At 40.0% G+C, this 12534-nt stretch overlaps 1 protein-coding gene across 1 annotated transcript in view; it reads left to right on the plus strand.

The window, feature by feature from the left end:
- RFX4 (regulatory factor X4) overlaps positions 1 to 12534 on the plus strand; it is a 117209-nt gene that overhangs the window by 77143 nt on the left and 27532 nt on the right. The window contains exons 11-14 of the mRNA XM_038756816.1: positions 1722 to 1866; positions 4208 to 4302; positions 5744 to 5861; positions 12404 to 12523. Coding sequence (XP_038612744.1) covers positions 1722 to 1866; positions 4208 to 4302; positions 5744 to 5861; positions 12404 to 12523 — 478 coding nt within the window. The remainder of the gene's footprint in view (positions 1 to 1721; positions 1867 to 4207; positions 4303 to 5743; positions 5862 to 12403; positions 12524 to 12534) is intronic.

Raw genomic sequence — 12534 nt, forward strand, 5'->3', positions numbered from 1 at the left:
ACTATCAGTAACTAATCCAGGAATGGCTTTCCTTTATTTATTTACTTATTTATTTATTTTTTCAAAAAAAAGGTAGAAGAAACATGCTGTTGTGATGTTTGTTTTCACTATGGATCTAAAACTTTGCCTCAGTTGATAAGTGTTTACAATGGAAGTTACAGTCAGTGACTATTAAACAATAATTATGACATTTTATAATGCAGCCCACTTCTCGTTTTCCTTTTTCAAAAAATTCAACTTCCCTGGGAAGTCTGAACACATCACAGAAACAGAGGTAACTGGACATTTAGCTCCATTACATGTGTACAATCCTGAAAAGATTACTCACTTTCTTCCTGGAGCCAGAACTGTGAGCTCGTTGTGGGCAGGGAACATGTTCACTAACTCTGTTGTATTTTCCCAAGGGCTTACTTAGTACATCACACCACACACAGTAAGCACTCAATAAATTCAATTGATTGATCTCTTCTAAACTGTTCTAGAGAGCTGGCTTCAATCCCAATATTCCCAAGTGTCAGGACACGGTGGGGTTGGAACAGCTTGAATTGCTCTTCAACTGGACTATCTTAACAGTTTGTTTTTGGGAGGAAATACTAAGGAATACTGTTCTCCCTCCTACTTAGACTGTGATCCCCTTGTGGAACAGGAACCGTGTCCAACCTAACTTGTCTGTATCCCAGCGCTTAGTACAGTGTCTGGTACATTAAACAAAAACAGCAAAAACTCCACTGAGGATCTAGCTATAGAAAGATTTTTCACGAACTGTGAATCACAAAAAGAAAGAGAGAATAGAAAAAAATATTTCTTGGAAGCAAGTGATTCTCTGATTTAGTGGCATCACAGATTCAGAGGAAGATAGTTTTTCAGGAGAGAAAGTGGTGGTTGCCCTGAATCAACAAAGGAAAAGCTTAATTTTAAGTGTGAAACAGAATTTCTTCCATTCAGATAAAACAGATATTTGTGGAACCACATAGCACTAATCCCTCCTTCAAACCTGTCACCACATTGTTTAATCAAGCCTCACTCAGGATTTTACACCCCCCTCTTTCCTTCCCTCTCTATCCCTTTCCAAGACCTGTTGCATCCACCAACTTTCCTGGGGGGCCTCAGGCAATCACAAAAATCCAGACAAGCTATGGAATGGGAGAAAACATGGAGCTCATTTTGGGCAAGGAATGCATCTACCATCTTTGTTATATTGTACTCTCCAAAGCACTGTTTAGGTGCCTAAGATAACTAGAAGACATTCTCAATGGTACCATTTTAAAGACTGTGAGCTCGTTGTGGGCAGGGAATATGTCTATTTATTGTCATATTGTACTCTCCCAAGCACTTAATACAGTGCTTTGCACACAGTAAGTGCTCAGTAAATATGATTGAATTGAAAGGGGGAAAAAAAACCTGTTGCACAAATTCAACCTATCTCTTTTCAGAACCTTTGGTCACAACTGCAGCCAAAGACACTAATGCCCAATTCCCTTAATGCCAGATTTTGAGTGTGACACGACTGGGATCAGTAAGAAATTAACAGCTTCTGTAACATGTTTTCACATGTAATGTAGTTTCAAACTGACATTAGGCTTGTCCATGAAGCTGGTAAGTCTTGGCTGTGTAGCATATATCTGAGCAAGGGGCCCCACGGAAGAATACAGTGGGATAATATGCAAGGGCTTTGGACCTAATAAATCATATTCTAACGGATCGATTGGAATGGATTACAGGCCTCAAGAACTGTGATCCACAGTGCAGACATTACTTTTCAAATGCTGGAGGACTGGAGGAATGTGGATCTGAATAGCATCACCAAACAGACACTTTACACCATGGAGGACTCTCGGGATGAACACAGAAAACTCATCATACAATGTAAGGTTAACAACAACCTGTTTTCAGTGTGATGATGATGTAATCCTTACTCTGGTAGTCAGCCACTAGTGGCTATGTTTTGTGAAATGGAATGATAATAGAAAATGAATCATAATGGACTAGGCAGGGCTGGATTCCCAGCCAGTGTAACGCTACCTGGAAGAACCTGCCCAGGTCCAGATTGAGGCCATTAAGTATCCTGGATTAGTTGGGTTGAAAGGAGCCCCCAGGGCCAAAATTCTCTCCCCTCCATCCAGACCCTCCTGTAACTCATGCATGCTTCCCTTCTGACAATGCTGGGGTTATTTATAACCCATAAAGTTAGTTGGGGATAAGACTTAAGTCCAGCTCACCTCAAGAGCAATAGGCCTTGTCAGGCCAGGGCATGTGCGGGGCTGGGGCCAAAACTCCTAGGTGAGTCCCAGCAGTTGCCAGTCAGCAAGCAGTGGTGACTTTCATGAGAGCCTATATTGAGAACAACTCCCAATTCTGTCCTTGATAAAGTTGTCGATCCCCGTGCCTCCATGAGCACCATTGCCACTGCCGTTTCTTCTCTAGAGTGGCTCAGGTCTGTTCCAAGTACAAGGCCTCATTTGGGGCTTTTACACCCCTTTCCTCTAGTCCCATAGAACTGTACAAACAGGTTGTAAAACTAAGAAGAGAGGCATAGTTCACTCTCCTCTCACTACTTGAAGAGGAAGCGGGGGACATGGCAAAACAACAAATGATACAAAAATCGAAGAGCTGATAGACCTCTGTTGGCACTTTCTGGGGGACAGATAGGTCTTGGGCTATTTCGGATCGGGTTAACTCTGATGGCAGTCAAGAATCTCAGACACTCTTTTGGCAACCCAGAAGCAGTGGGCATGCTATACGTTTTATATACCTGAATATGTATACATATGTGTGTGTATACGTTTACGTGTGTGTATATATGCTCTAAATTCTGCAAAACACCTTTTCCTGTGTCCTTTTGACACTGTTTATATAGACAGGTTATATTGTTTAACAGTGTCAAAAAGACACACAGAAAGGCTTTTTAGCTGAAGTCTGCAGAATCTAGAACATGTTGCCAGTGGAGAGAGCTCTTACTCCAGAGCCCATTGCCTTCCCCTCCCAGGTCTCTTTAAACGCGGGCACCTCTTCCGAGTCATGAGACTCAGTGGCAGAAATCAAACCCCAGGGAGACTGGGTGTTTTTCAAGTAAAAATCCTAGCCAGAAAGGGGCCTGATGCCATATCAGTCTTCATCAGGAGACAGATCAACTTAAGAACAGACAAAATGCCACTCTAGTTTTGACCAAGGGAAAAGGAGTCCCAGCATAGGAGACTCTTGGATCTAGTGGCTACTCAGGCAGACTGCAGGTTCTTCTGCATTCGAAGTCACAGAGAAGACCAGCATGTAACTGTGAGAGTTTTTAAGCTGGATCACAGATCATCCACATCCTGAGTACTTATTTACAGGTGAACTAAAATGATAAGATATATATATATATATACATATATATATATATATATATATATATATATATATATATATATATATATAAAGTAATTTCTGGAGTTGTTTTCAGGTTTAGGACATCCCAACTGGACTACATTAGCAACAAATAACATGAGGCAGTTTAATTAAGACAAATGGGCCTGGGTTTTTTACCAATGCACTCTCCGTGAGCTGGGGATATGTCAGCCTAATTTGACTTACGATTTTCTGGAACCAATTCTTGAGCTAAGAAATGGAGACATTCCCTGAGAGGTTCAGAAATTTCATCCTTGTTTACATTGATAAACTGAACTCCGACATGTGAATAGCTTCCTTAAAAGATTTACTGGGGAGAAAGATTTGATTCAAGAGTATCTGAATTTTATTTATCTACATTATTCCTTTACTCCATTATCCCTGATAATCACGTTAAATATAGATAAATAGATCATGAAAATAATGAAAGAAATATTGTGAAATATATTGTTTAGGGCCCTTATTGGTGTAGAGCAGATGGTTACACCAGTAGCCAACAATTATGTTTATTAAAGATACTTGATGCATTGAGAAATTATTTTCATGGATGACATTTTCACTCATAGATACATAATACAGGCTTCTGTGTGACATCCTTTCTAAACATCATTTTCTTCAGCTCCTGGAGAGCTAATTTTAAGCTGTGTCAGGAGTGGTTTACATTAGTTGCTGATATTTAGAATGTGTAAGTTTCAATACCATTTTCAGGGGTGGGGGTGTGTGGGATTTGCTGTCCTTGTTTAATTTCTTTGTTTTTTAAAGTCAAGACTGGCTCTCTTTCGATGGATGAGATTTTTTGACCCAGTCCTCATTTGTTTGATAGTATATCAAGAGTTCGATCATCTCCTAGAAGAGCAATCACCCATAGAGTCCTACATTGAGTGGCTGGATACCATGGTGGACAGATGTGTGGTGAAGGTGGGTGAGCTTTAGTTCAATCTTGTGCTATTCTCTTACATCTATTGCGCCAAAAATGAAGTCAAACATTCATTTTCATTAAATATTCAGAATATTAATAAAATAGAACTGCATGCAGATGGAGATGTTTTTATATGTAGTAGTAGCAGTAATAGATTTATTCAGTACCTACCTAGTGGATAGATCTCGGGCCTGGGAGTCAGAAGGATCTGGGTTCTAATCCCAGCTCTGCTGTGTGTCCTTGGGCAAGTCATTTAACTTCTCTGGGCCTCAGTTACCTCATCTGTAAAATGGAGATTAAGATTGTGAGCACCATGTGGGTTATGGGCTGTGTCCAATCTGATTAGTTTATGATTATCCTAGTGCTTAATTCAGTGCTTGGCACATAGTAAGTGTTAAACAAACATAGTGGCAAGAGCCCAGGCTTGAGAGTCAGAGGTTGTGGGTTCTAATTCCGGCTCCGCTGCTTCTCAGCTGTGTGACTTTGGGCAAGTCATGTAACTTCTCTGTGCCTCAGTTACCTCATCTGGAAAATGGGGATTAAGACTGTGAGCCCCACGTGGGACAACCTGATTACCTTGTGTCTACCCCAGTGCTTAGAACAGTGCTTAACACATGGTAAGCGCTTAACAAATATGATCATTCTTAAGTACCTGCTCTGTACAAAATAATGTTCTAATTGTTGAGAAAGAAGTGAAGTGAATGGTGTGGATATCCTATGTAGCATGTGTGTGTGTGTATGTGTGTATACACTCAGTTATTCTGATCTCTCAAGTTGTAAATATTTTTTTGTCCCTCCATTCGAATGTAAGTTCCCTATAGGCAGGGCATGTATCATTTATTTTGTACTTCCCAAACCCCTTATACTGACCACTGCACCAAGTGGATGCTCAATAAATGCTAATACTGCTACTACTTCTTATATTACTCGATACTTGTCCCCAAGGGGCTCACAGTCCAAGAGTAATGGAAGTGGGGGGCGGGGGGAGGCGGCAGGGGGTGGGGGGGAGGGAGTGGCAGCCATACAAGAAAAAAGAAAACAAAAATATAAAAGACAAGAGCAGTGATAAACACCATAGGAGCAGCTGGGTTTTGGGCTCCTTAACAAATCAATCAATCAGTGGTGTTCACTGAATGCTTATATGTGCAGAGCACTGTTCTAAGTGCTTGGGAGAGTACAATACAAGAGAAATTAGCAGTGACGTTTCCTGCCCATAATGAGTTTACACAGCTCAGATCAGTAGTCACATTGAATCAAAGCTGCAGCCGTGGTGGTGACCTTTCCAACATTCTGAAAAATGAGGCAGCCTCATGCTGTTGCCACTGTATAAATCCTTCCTGGGCTGGAGCAGAGCTGCGGCCACTCTTTTTTTTTCCATAAAGGCATTAAAATTTAGTCAATCTTAAACTTACTTTGTTAAAATTATGTATTGTCTTATAGGTAGCAGCCAAGCGACAAGGTTCTTTGAAGAAAGTAGCCCAGCAGTTCCTTTTGATGTGGTCGTGTTTTGGCACAAGAGTTATTCGTGACATGACTTTGCACAGTGCACCCAGTTTTGGTATATTCAAATTTTATTTCTATGTGAATATGCACACACTGCACCTGAGATCTATTGAAAGCATTCCTATGTTTTGTTTATATATTGCCTCTCCTGTCATCTTTTAAGCAGAAAATAGCATCAGCTCAAATAATATTTCCTCTGGAGAAATTCATTGTACGTAGGCTTTTACTGACACTTGTTTGACAGGTGGCTAAATGTCACAGGTTGCGATGCACAGACGAAGCAGAAGGGAGAGTGAGCTGGGGAAAAGAGGGTTTAATCGAGGAAGACCTCGTGGAGATGTGACCTTAGTAATGCTCTTATTGAACTCTCTCGAGTGCTTAGTACAGTGCTGTGCACACAGTAAGCCCTCAATAGATACGGTTGATTGATTGATTGATATGAAGCTGGAGAGAGCGATGGTTTGGCTTATAGGGATGGGGAAGGAGTTCCAGGCTAGGGGGAGGATGTGAAAAAGGGGACGGTGGTGAGATAGACGTGATCAAGATACAGTGACTAAGCTGGAGCTGGGGAAGCGGAGTGTGAGGGCCGGGTTGAGGTAGGAGATTAGTGAGGTGAGGTAGGAAAGGACAAGCTGATTGAGTGCTTTAAAGTCAATGCTAAGGAGTTTCTGTTTGATGTGGAGGCAGATGGGCAGCCATTGGAATTTCTTGAGGAGTGGGGAGACAGGAATTGAACCTTTTTGCTGATAAATGATCCGGGCAGCAGGGTGAATTATGGATTGGAGTGGGGAGAGACAGAAAGCCAGGAGGTCAATGAGAAGGCAGATGCAGTAGTCAAGACAGGATAGGATGAATGCTTTCAGCACTTAAAACAGTGCTCTGCACATAGTAAACACTTAACAAATGCCATCATTATTATTATTACTATTAGTGATTGGTGTGGTTAGCAGTTTGGATGGAGAGGAAAGGGTCGATTTTAGTAACGTTGTGAAGGTAGAACAATGTGGGGATGGAATGAGAGAGATGAGATGAGGACAATGCCGAGGTTATAGGCTTGTGAGGTAGGGAGGTTAGTGGTGTTAATGGTGATTGGAAATTCAAAGGGAGGACAGGGTTTGGGTGGAAAGATGAGTTCAGTTTTGTACATGTTTAATTTGAGATGTCAGGGGGACATCTAAGTAGATGTCAAGCACCATTCAATTTTTATTAAATAGAGTCTAGAGACAATGCTGTGGCCAATTCTATATTAGAAGTGACATGGAGAACTGTGGCAAATACAGTATTAATTCAAACCTAAAAAAATTTTTCCCAATTAATTGCCTCAAAATAACTTGAAGCCCAAATTATCCAGGTCTTTGCCCATGTTTTCCGTTCATTTTGCTGGTGATGACGTATCCTAAGAGCCCAATTCTGGTTGAAGTTTGATTCTTTTCTGTATTGATTAGTATGGTATTATCAAACTTTATATATGGCCATGTAAAATTAAGGAGAAATAAAATCAAAGCTTTTTGAAAAATGCCTTCCTTTCAGGTTGAGGGTTTTTCTAGACTAATGAAAGTGCTCTTCATTTACTTTTCCATACTATTGTAGCAAATCTTGTTTTAGATTTATGATAATATAGTACTGAAAGTCATGTTTATTTCTGGCTGCTAACCGTGGCATTTAGATTACTTACACCTCAGGACATTTTGCATCAGCAAGTGGTCCTGACTTCTTTGGGAAAATCATTTATGCCTAAATGTTTTCTGTTGAATATATGATTTTAAAAATTTTCATTCTTCACTACTTTTCCATCGTAGCAATAGAATCATATAGAAGGTAAGATAACTCTCCTCCTTCAGCCACATTTCAATAATTGGCCTGTCTGCTTTGAATTGAATATTGATATTAACAATGTTATTTAGTAGGGGAGAGAGAGAGAGAGAGAGAGAGAGAGAGAGAGAGAGAAAGAGAGAGCCCTTGTAATTTTAAAAGCTTACCTTGTTTATATTATGAGTGAATAAAGGAATGTGGGCAGCAGAATGGTTGTGGCAAATTTTTACCCTTAATTGGGATTTTAATTTAGGGTACTTGGGCTTATCCTAATTAATGAACCCCAGCTTTTAGATTTTTAGAGTTTTACTCACTTAAACCAGATTTCTTATCTCTCCACTTTCTCCCCCCACAAATTTTAAAATTAGGACTAAACCGGGAAAGTTGAAAAATTTCAATTAAAAAATGAAGATTATTAACATTTTCACTGCTTCAATTAGCTTGTTTGTTTACGAATCCATCTTGACTCTGTTAATTAATTTAAGTCAATGTAATAAATTTGTGTGATGAATTGTCAGTATCTCCCCTGGCAGCAGTAGAAGAGATATGTATTAGGAATATGATATTTGAAAGGATTCAGTGTATATTTTTCAGGGTATCTCGATTTTTCAGTTACCGGCATCTGCAGTCAGTATTTGCTAATGTCTTCTGTGAGCATAATAATTGCTCTTCCTTTAATTTAGAGCCATCATTTTAAAACCAATACTTGGATATTGGTAAATTTTGTATTGACCCTGTAGTCTAATACTCTGAATTTGCACTATTACCTTAACTCTGTTACATATGCTAAGAGGGAGCAATGATATTGAGCATTCTCTTACCCTGCAAATGTGGGAAAAAAGTGACACTACCAAAGGAACCCTTGCCATGCCAATACTTTGAATGATAATCATAAAAATAAACACGGTTTTTTTGAAATTTAAACCTGATTTATTAACTCAATTTTTAAAAAGTCACTAATTACCCAAAAGAGACCTATTTTTTATCTTGAAAAATCCATATTGTAACCATAAGATATTAAGAGAGTAAAAAAGTTTAATAGCTATGCTCTTTTAAAAAACGTTGTGCTTTTCTTAACTATTTGCAATTTTGGTATGAATTAGAAGCCTAAGTGCATAGCAACAGTTTCATGTGTTTAGCAAAAGGAGAAAAGAAGTGATATTTATCCATCTTCTCTTCTACTGTATATTCCAGCCTTGAAAGGACTTCATAATATGGAAATAATGCCTAGCTTGGTGCCTATTGAGTAAATAACCTGAAATGATCCACTTATCTGACTTATTGCCGAGTTTTTAAGAGTGAGGGTAGGATCAGAGGGGTGGATAGACAAGTTTAAAGAATCCGGGCAGACAAAAGCTCTGCTCCCCTTCTCTGCCTGTATGTGTCAAAGGCACAGTTGGTGGTTCTGTTTTGATGATGTGTTCCAAGTATGAAAACAGCCAATTAGGAAAAAGAATTCTCCACTCTCCCCACTTCTTCCAGTCCCCTTTACTCCAACAACCTTCCCCAGATCTGCGTATCATAACTTCTATATGGTCCTTGGCTAGCGAATAGGGAAGGATGTTTATGTTTAGCTGCGAGGATGGGCAATTATAATGATCAAATGGTATTTCCATTTCCTCTTCCCGGCGCAGACTCTTTCAAATGCTATTTGCCTCTATGAATGATTCTTGGATTTGACTCTTTTACTTTTTTCATTTTCACTGAAGTCTCATAAAGCTTGTGGAAAAGTAGCTGTGCCTATTGCAGTTTGACATATTCAGTGATAGTTTTTGGAAAAGGGCTAGCAAAGATGAGTTGATGTTGAATAAAAGTCTCTTAAAATCCATAAATAAGCTTAAATTTCATCTATTTTTTTATTCCTACATTAATTTGCATTTCACTGAGTGATGTGATGCCACCAATTTCTTTTTTTTTTTAATGAATTTTGAAAATTGCTCTTTTGGTTTCAGTGTTCCACAAGCCCTCCAGTAGAAATGGTTTTTAAAAAACAGGCCCATGTTTGATGACCAAAGTGGCAGGTTTACACATCATTGCTCATGTGTTTATTTCTTTAAATGCCCCTTCCTAGCCTTGCATCAAAGGCACAAAGGCATCTATTCTCCCGCCAGCTTGTGGACATAACTCCCATTAATGTTTGTGGAAGCTACACATGCATTGACCAGGGTATGGTCCCCAGAACTATAGCCAAAAGAAGACGCGGGCTGTTCATCCTAGGAGGGCTTTGAAAACCTAATTACTAGGTAGCAGTGCATAATGGCATTGGGCCTTTTAAATTGCTTCTCTAACATTCCTAATTCCCACATGCTCAGGGACAAAAATGTAGAACAAGGTTTTATATAATAGCACAAAGTGACTGAGCATGTATAAGTCCACCACAAGTTTAGGTCCTCTTTTGGCCCTCAATAAATACTTTCTTTGACTTGTTGACTGAAAACATACAGTATGCCTATAGGATAGAACAAAATGTATAGTAACAGTAAAATGTAAAATAAACTCGGTATTTTCACATCTCCCTCTTTCCTCGTGTTTAAGGTATAACATCCTAGCTTCATGTCCTCCTGGATCTATATCATTCTGATGTCACACAGCATAAGGTCCATTTTTCCACATCCCTCACCACCTCCAGCATTTTCCCCTAATTTGGCACTATCACACAAACCAAATGAGTTGCCTGCATCATTTGCTCTTTGGGCAGGTGCAGTTTCAAAAGCTAAATGAAAATGAAGCCAAAGCAATCTGACAAGGTTTCCAGAACAGCAGATGGAAACAGCAACAAATGGTTCCTGTGGACAGGGATTGTGTCTCTATCAACTCTATTGTGCTGTACCCTCCCAAGTGCGTAGTATAGTGCTCAGAACACAGTGGATGCTCAAGAAATACCAATGCTTAATTAATTGAGGTCTTCTACCCATATCCTCACCTTCAGGCAGGAGCACACTTGAACTGCAGACCTCCAGGTATGGAGAGTTCATAATCTCCTTTGAAAAACTGTTCCAGGATCCAATGGCTATTGCTCTCAGGAAAGCATGATGAAGTTTTGGGTCTGTTGTGCCAATCAAATGACAGATATGTTCCCTTAATTCTTCCTGCCTCACCAGATTTTCTATTTGCATTGCGATAAAAGTCCTTTTGGTTCCTTATCAGTCGATGGTATCTATTGAGTGCTTTCTGTGTGCAATGAGCTGTACTAACCACTTAGGAAAATAAAATGCAACAGAGTTGGTAGATGCAAACCCTGCCCACAAGGAGCTTTCAGTCTACAGAAAAATCTTATTTTTCCTATTTTTCGCTGATGCTTTCCCATGGTGGGTTTGTTTCTAAGAGAGTTTCTCCAATTTCTTCTTTCTAAAGTGCCTTTCCCCCCGGTCTCAACTCCCCATTTCCTTCTCCAGCCCTGAAATTTCATAATAGCAGAGAAATCTTGTGAACCAAGAAAAAGATTTGTAGCTTAACCATATGGCCTGGCACCTGTTAGATTTTAAAGAGCTTTTCTGCTCTCCTCCTCCTCTCCTCCCATTGTCCACAGTTTGGAAATCCAAGTCCCTGTGCCAGTCACATAAAAGGAGTATAAAGGAGGGGCTCTGTGCTACTCTTTGTTTCATCTTCTTGCCCCAACTTAAATGAAAGAGCAGAGTCTAATGATCATTATTAATTTTGGACCTTTGTTCAAGTCTTCGTGTTCATTAAAATGATTAATCAAGTTCCCTTTGTCCACTTAAAATAGCCTGGAATGTTTCTCTATTTTCAGTTCTCGCCTCCATTACGGAGGAAAGTTGGACCAACCCAACGGTCTCATTTCCAAAGAGCACAAATATTGAATCACAGCGATTAGCGAGGCCATATTTGGCATCCCAAGATGTCCAGTTATTTTCAGCTGATAGTCAGCTCTTTGAAAAGTCACCAACTGAGCTGTCAACTGAAGACAAGACCTAAAAACACTAAATCAGTGACTCCCAGCTGTGTCTTCCTTTCCCGGCCAGACCAACAGCTTGCCTTTGATCTGCTGCTAGCCAGACAACCCTGCTTCTTTCCAATCTTTCTCCCTCCATGCTGCCCACCCACCACTTCACACCATCTTTTTCTTCAGGATTGTAGGTGGGTGGATGAAGAAAGAAAGTGGTTGGGGCAGTAACCCTTTGGAAGTTAGAGAGGAGATGGAGGGTTTCCAGCTTGGCCTGAAATGTGGGGATGAAAGGTCCAAGAACCCCCTATTCAGGCTTTTCCAACACCCTTCACTTCCCCCTATCATTTTATACTGTGAACTAGGGAGTGGGGGGCTTAGGTACATTACTTTGGGGAAGAGGAAGACCTAGGGAGAAAATGTTTTGGAATGGTAGTTATAGAGTCAGTCAGTCAATCGTATTTATTGAGTGCTTACTGTGTGCATAACACTGTATTAAGTGCTTGGGAAAGTATAATCTAACAATATGACAGACACATTCCTTGCCCACAACGAGTTTACAGTCTAGAGGAAGTAAAATATTTCTCATAAAACTGGTCCTCAGAATCCATGATTCCTCACCACTCTCCCAGCTTCCATTGAGTTTTAGGCCTCTGAAGAACTGGAAAAAAAACATTATCCTTCAAGTGAAAGATGAACTTTGTTGGAGAAGCTATGCTACCTCCTAGTTTCTTAATCCAGAACCTTGAGATGTCAAGAGCAAGGACTTGAAAACATTTAGGTCAAGCACTAAATCAGAATAACTTTTTTTAAAATTTAGATTCAGTTGAACTAGGAAGCACATTGCTGACTATTTATTTGTCTTGATATTCCTTTACCAGGGTCTTTTCACCTTATTCACTTGATGTTTGATGACTATGTGCTGTACCTGTTAGAATCCCTGCATTGCCAGGAGAGAGCCAATGAGCTAATGAGGGCCATGAAGGGGGAAGGAAGCACTGGTAAGCCTTCG

This window comes from Tachyglossus aculeatus, chromosome 14, assembly GCF_015852505.1.
Source record: "Tachyglossus aculeatus isolate mTacAcu1 chromosome 14, mTacAcu1.pri, whole genome shotgun sequence".
In the NCBI taxonomy this organism is placed as follows: domain Eukaryota; kingdom Metazoa; phylum Chordata; class Mammalia; order Monotremata; family Tachyglossidae; genus Tachyglossus; species Tachyglossus aculeatus.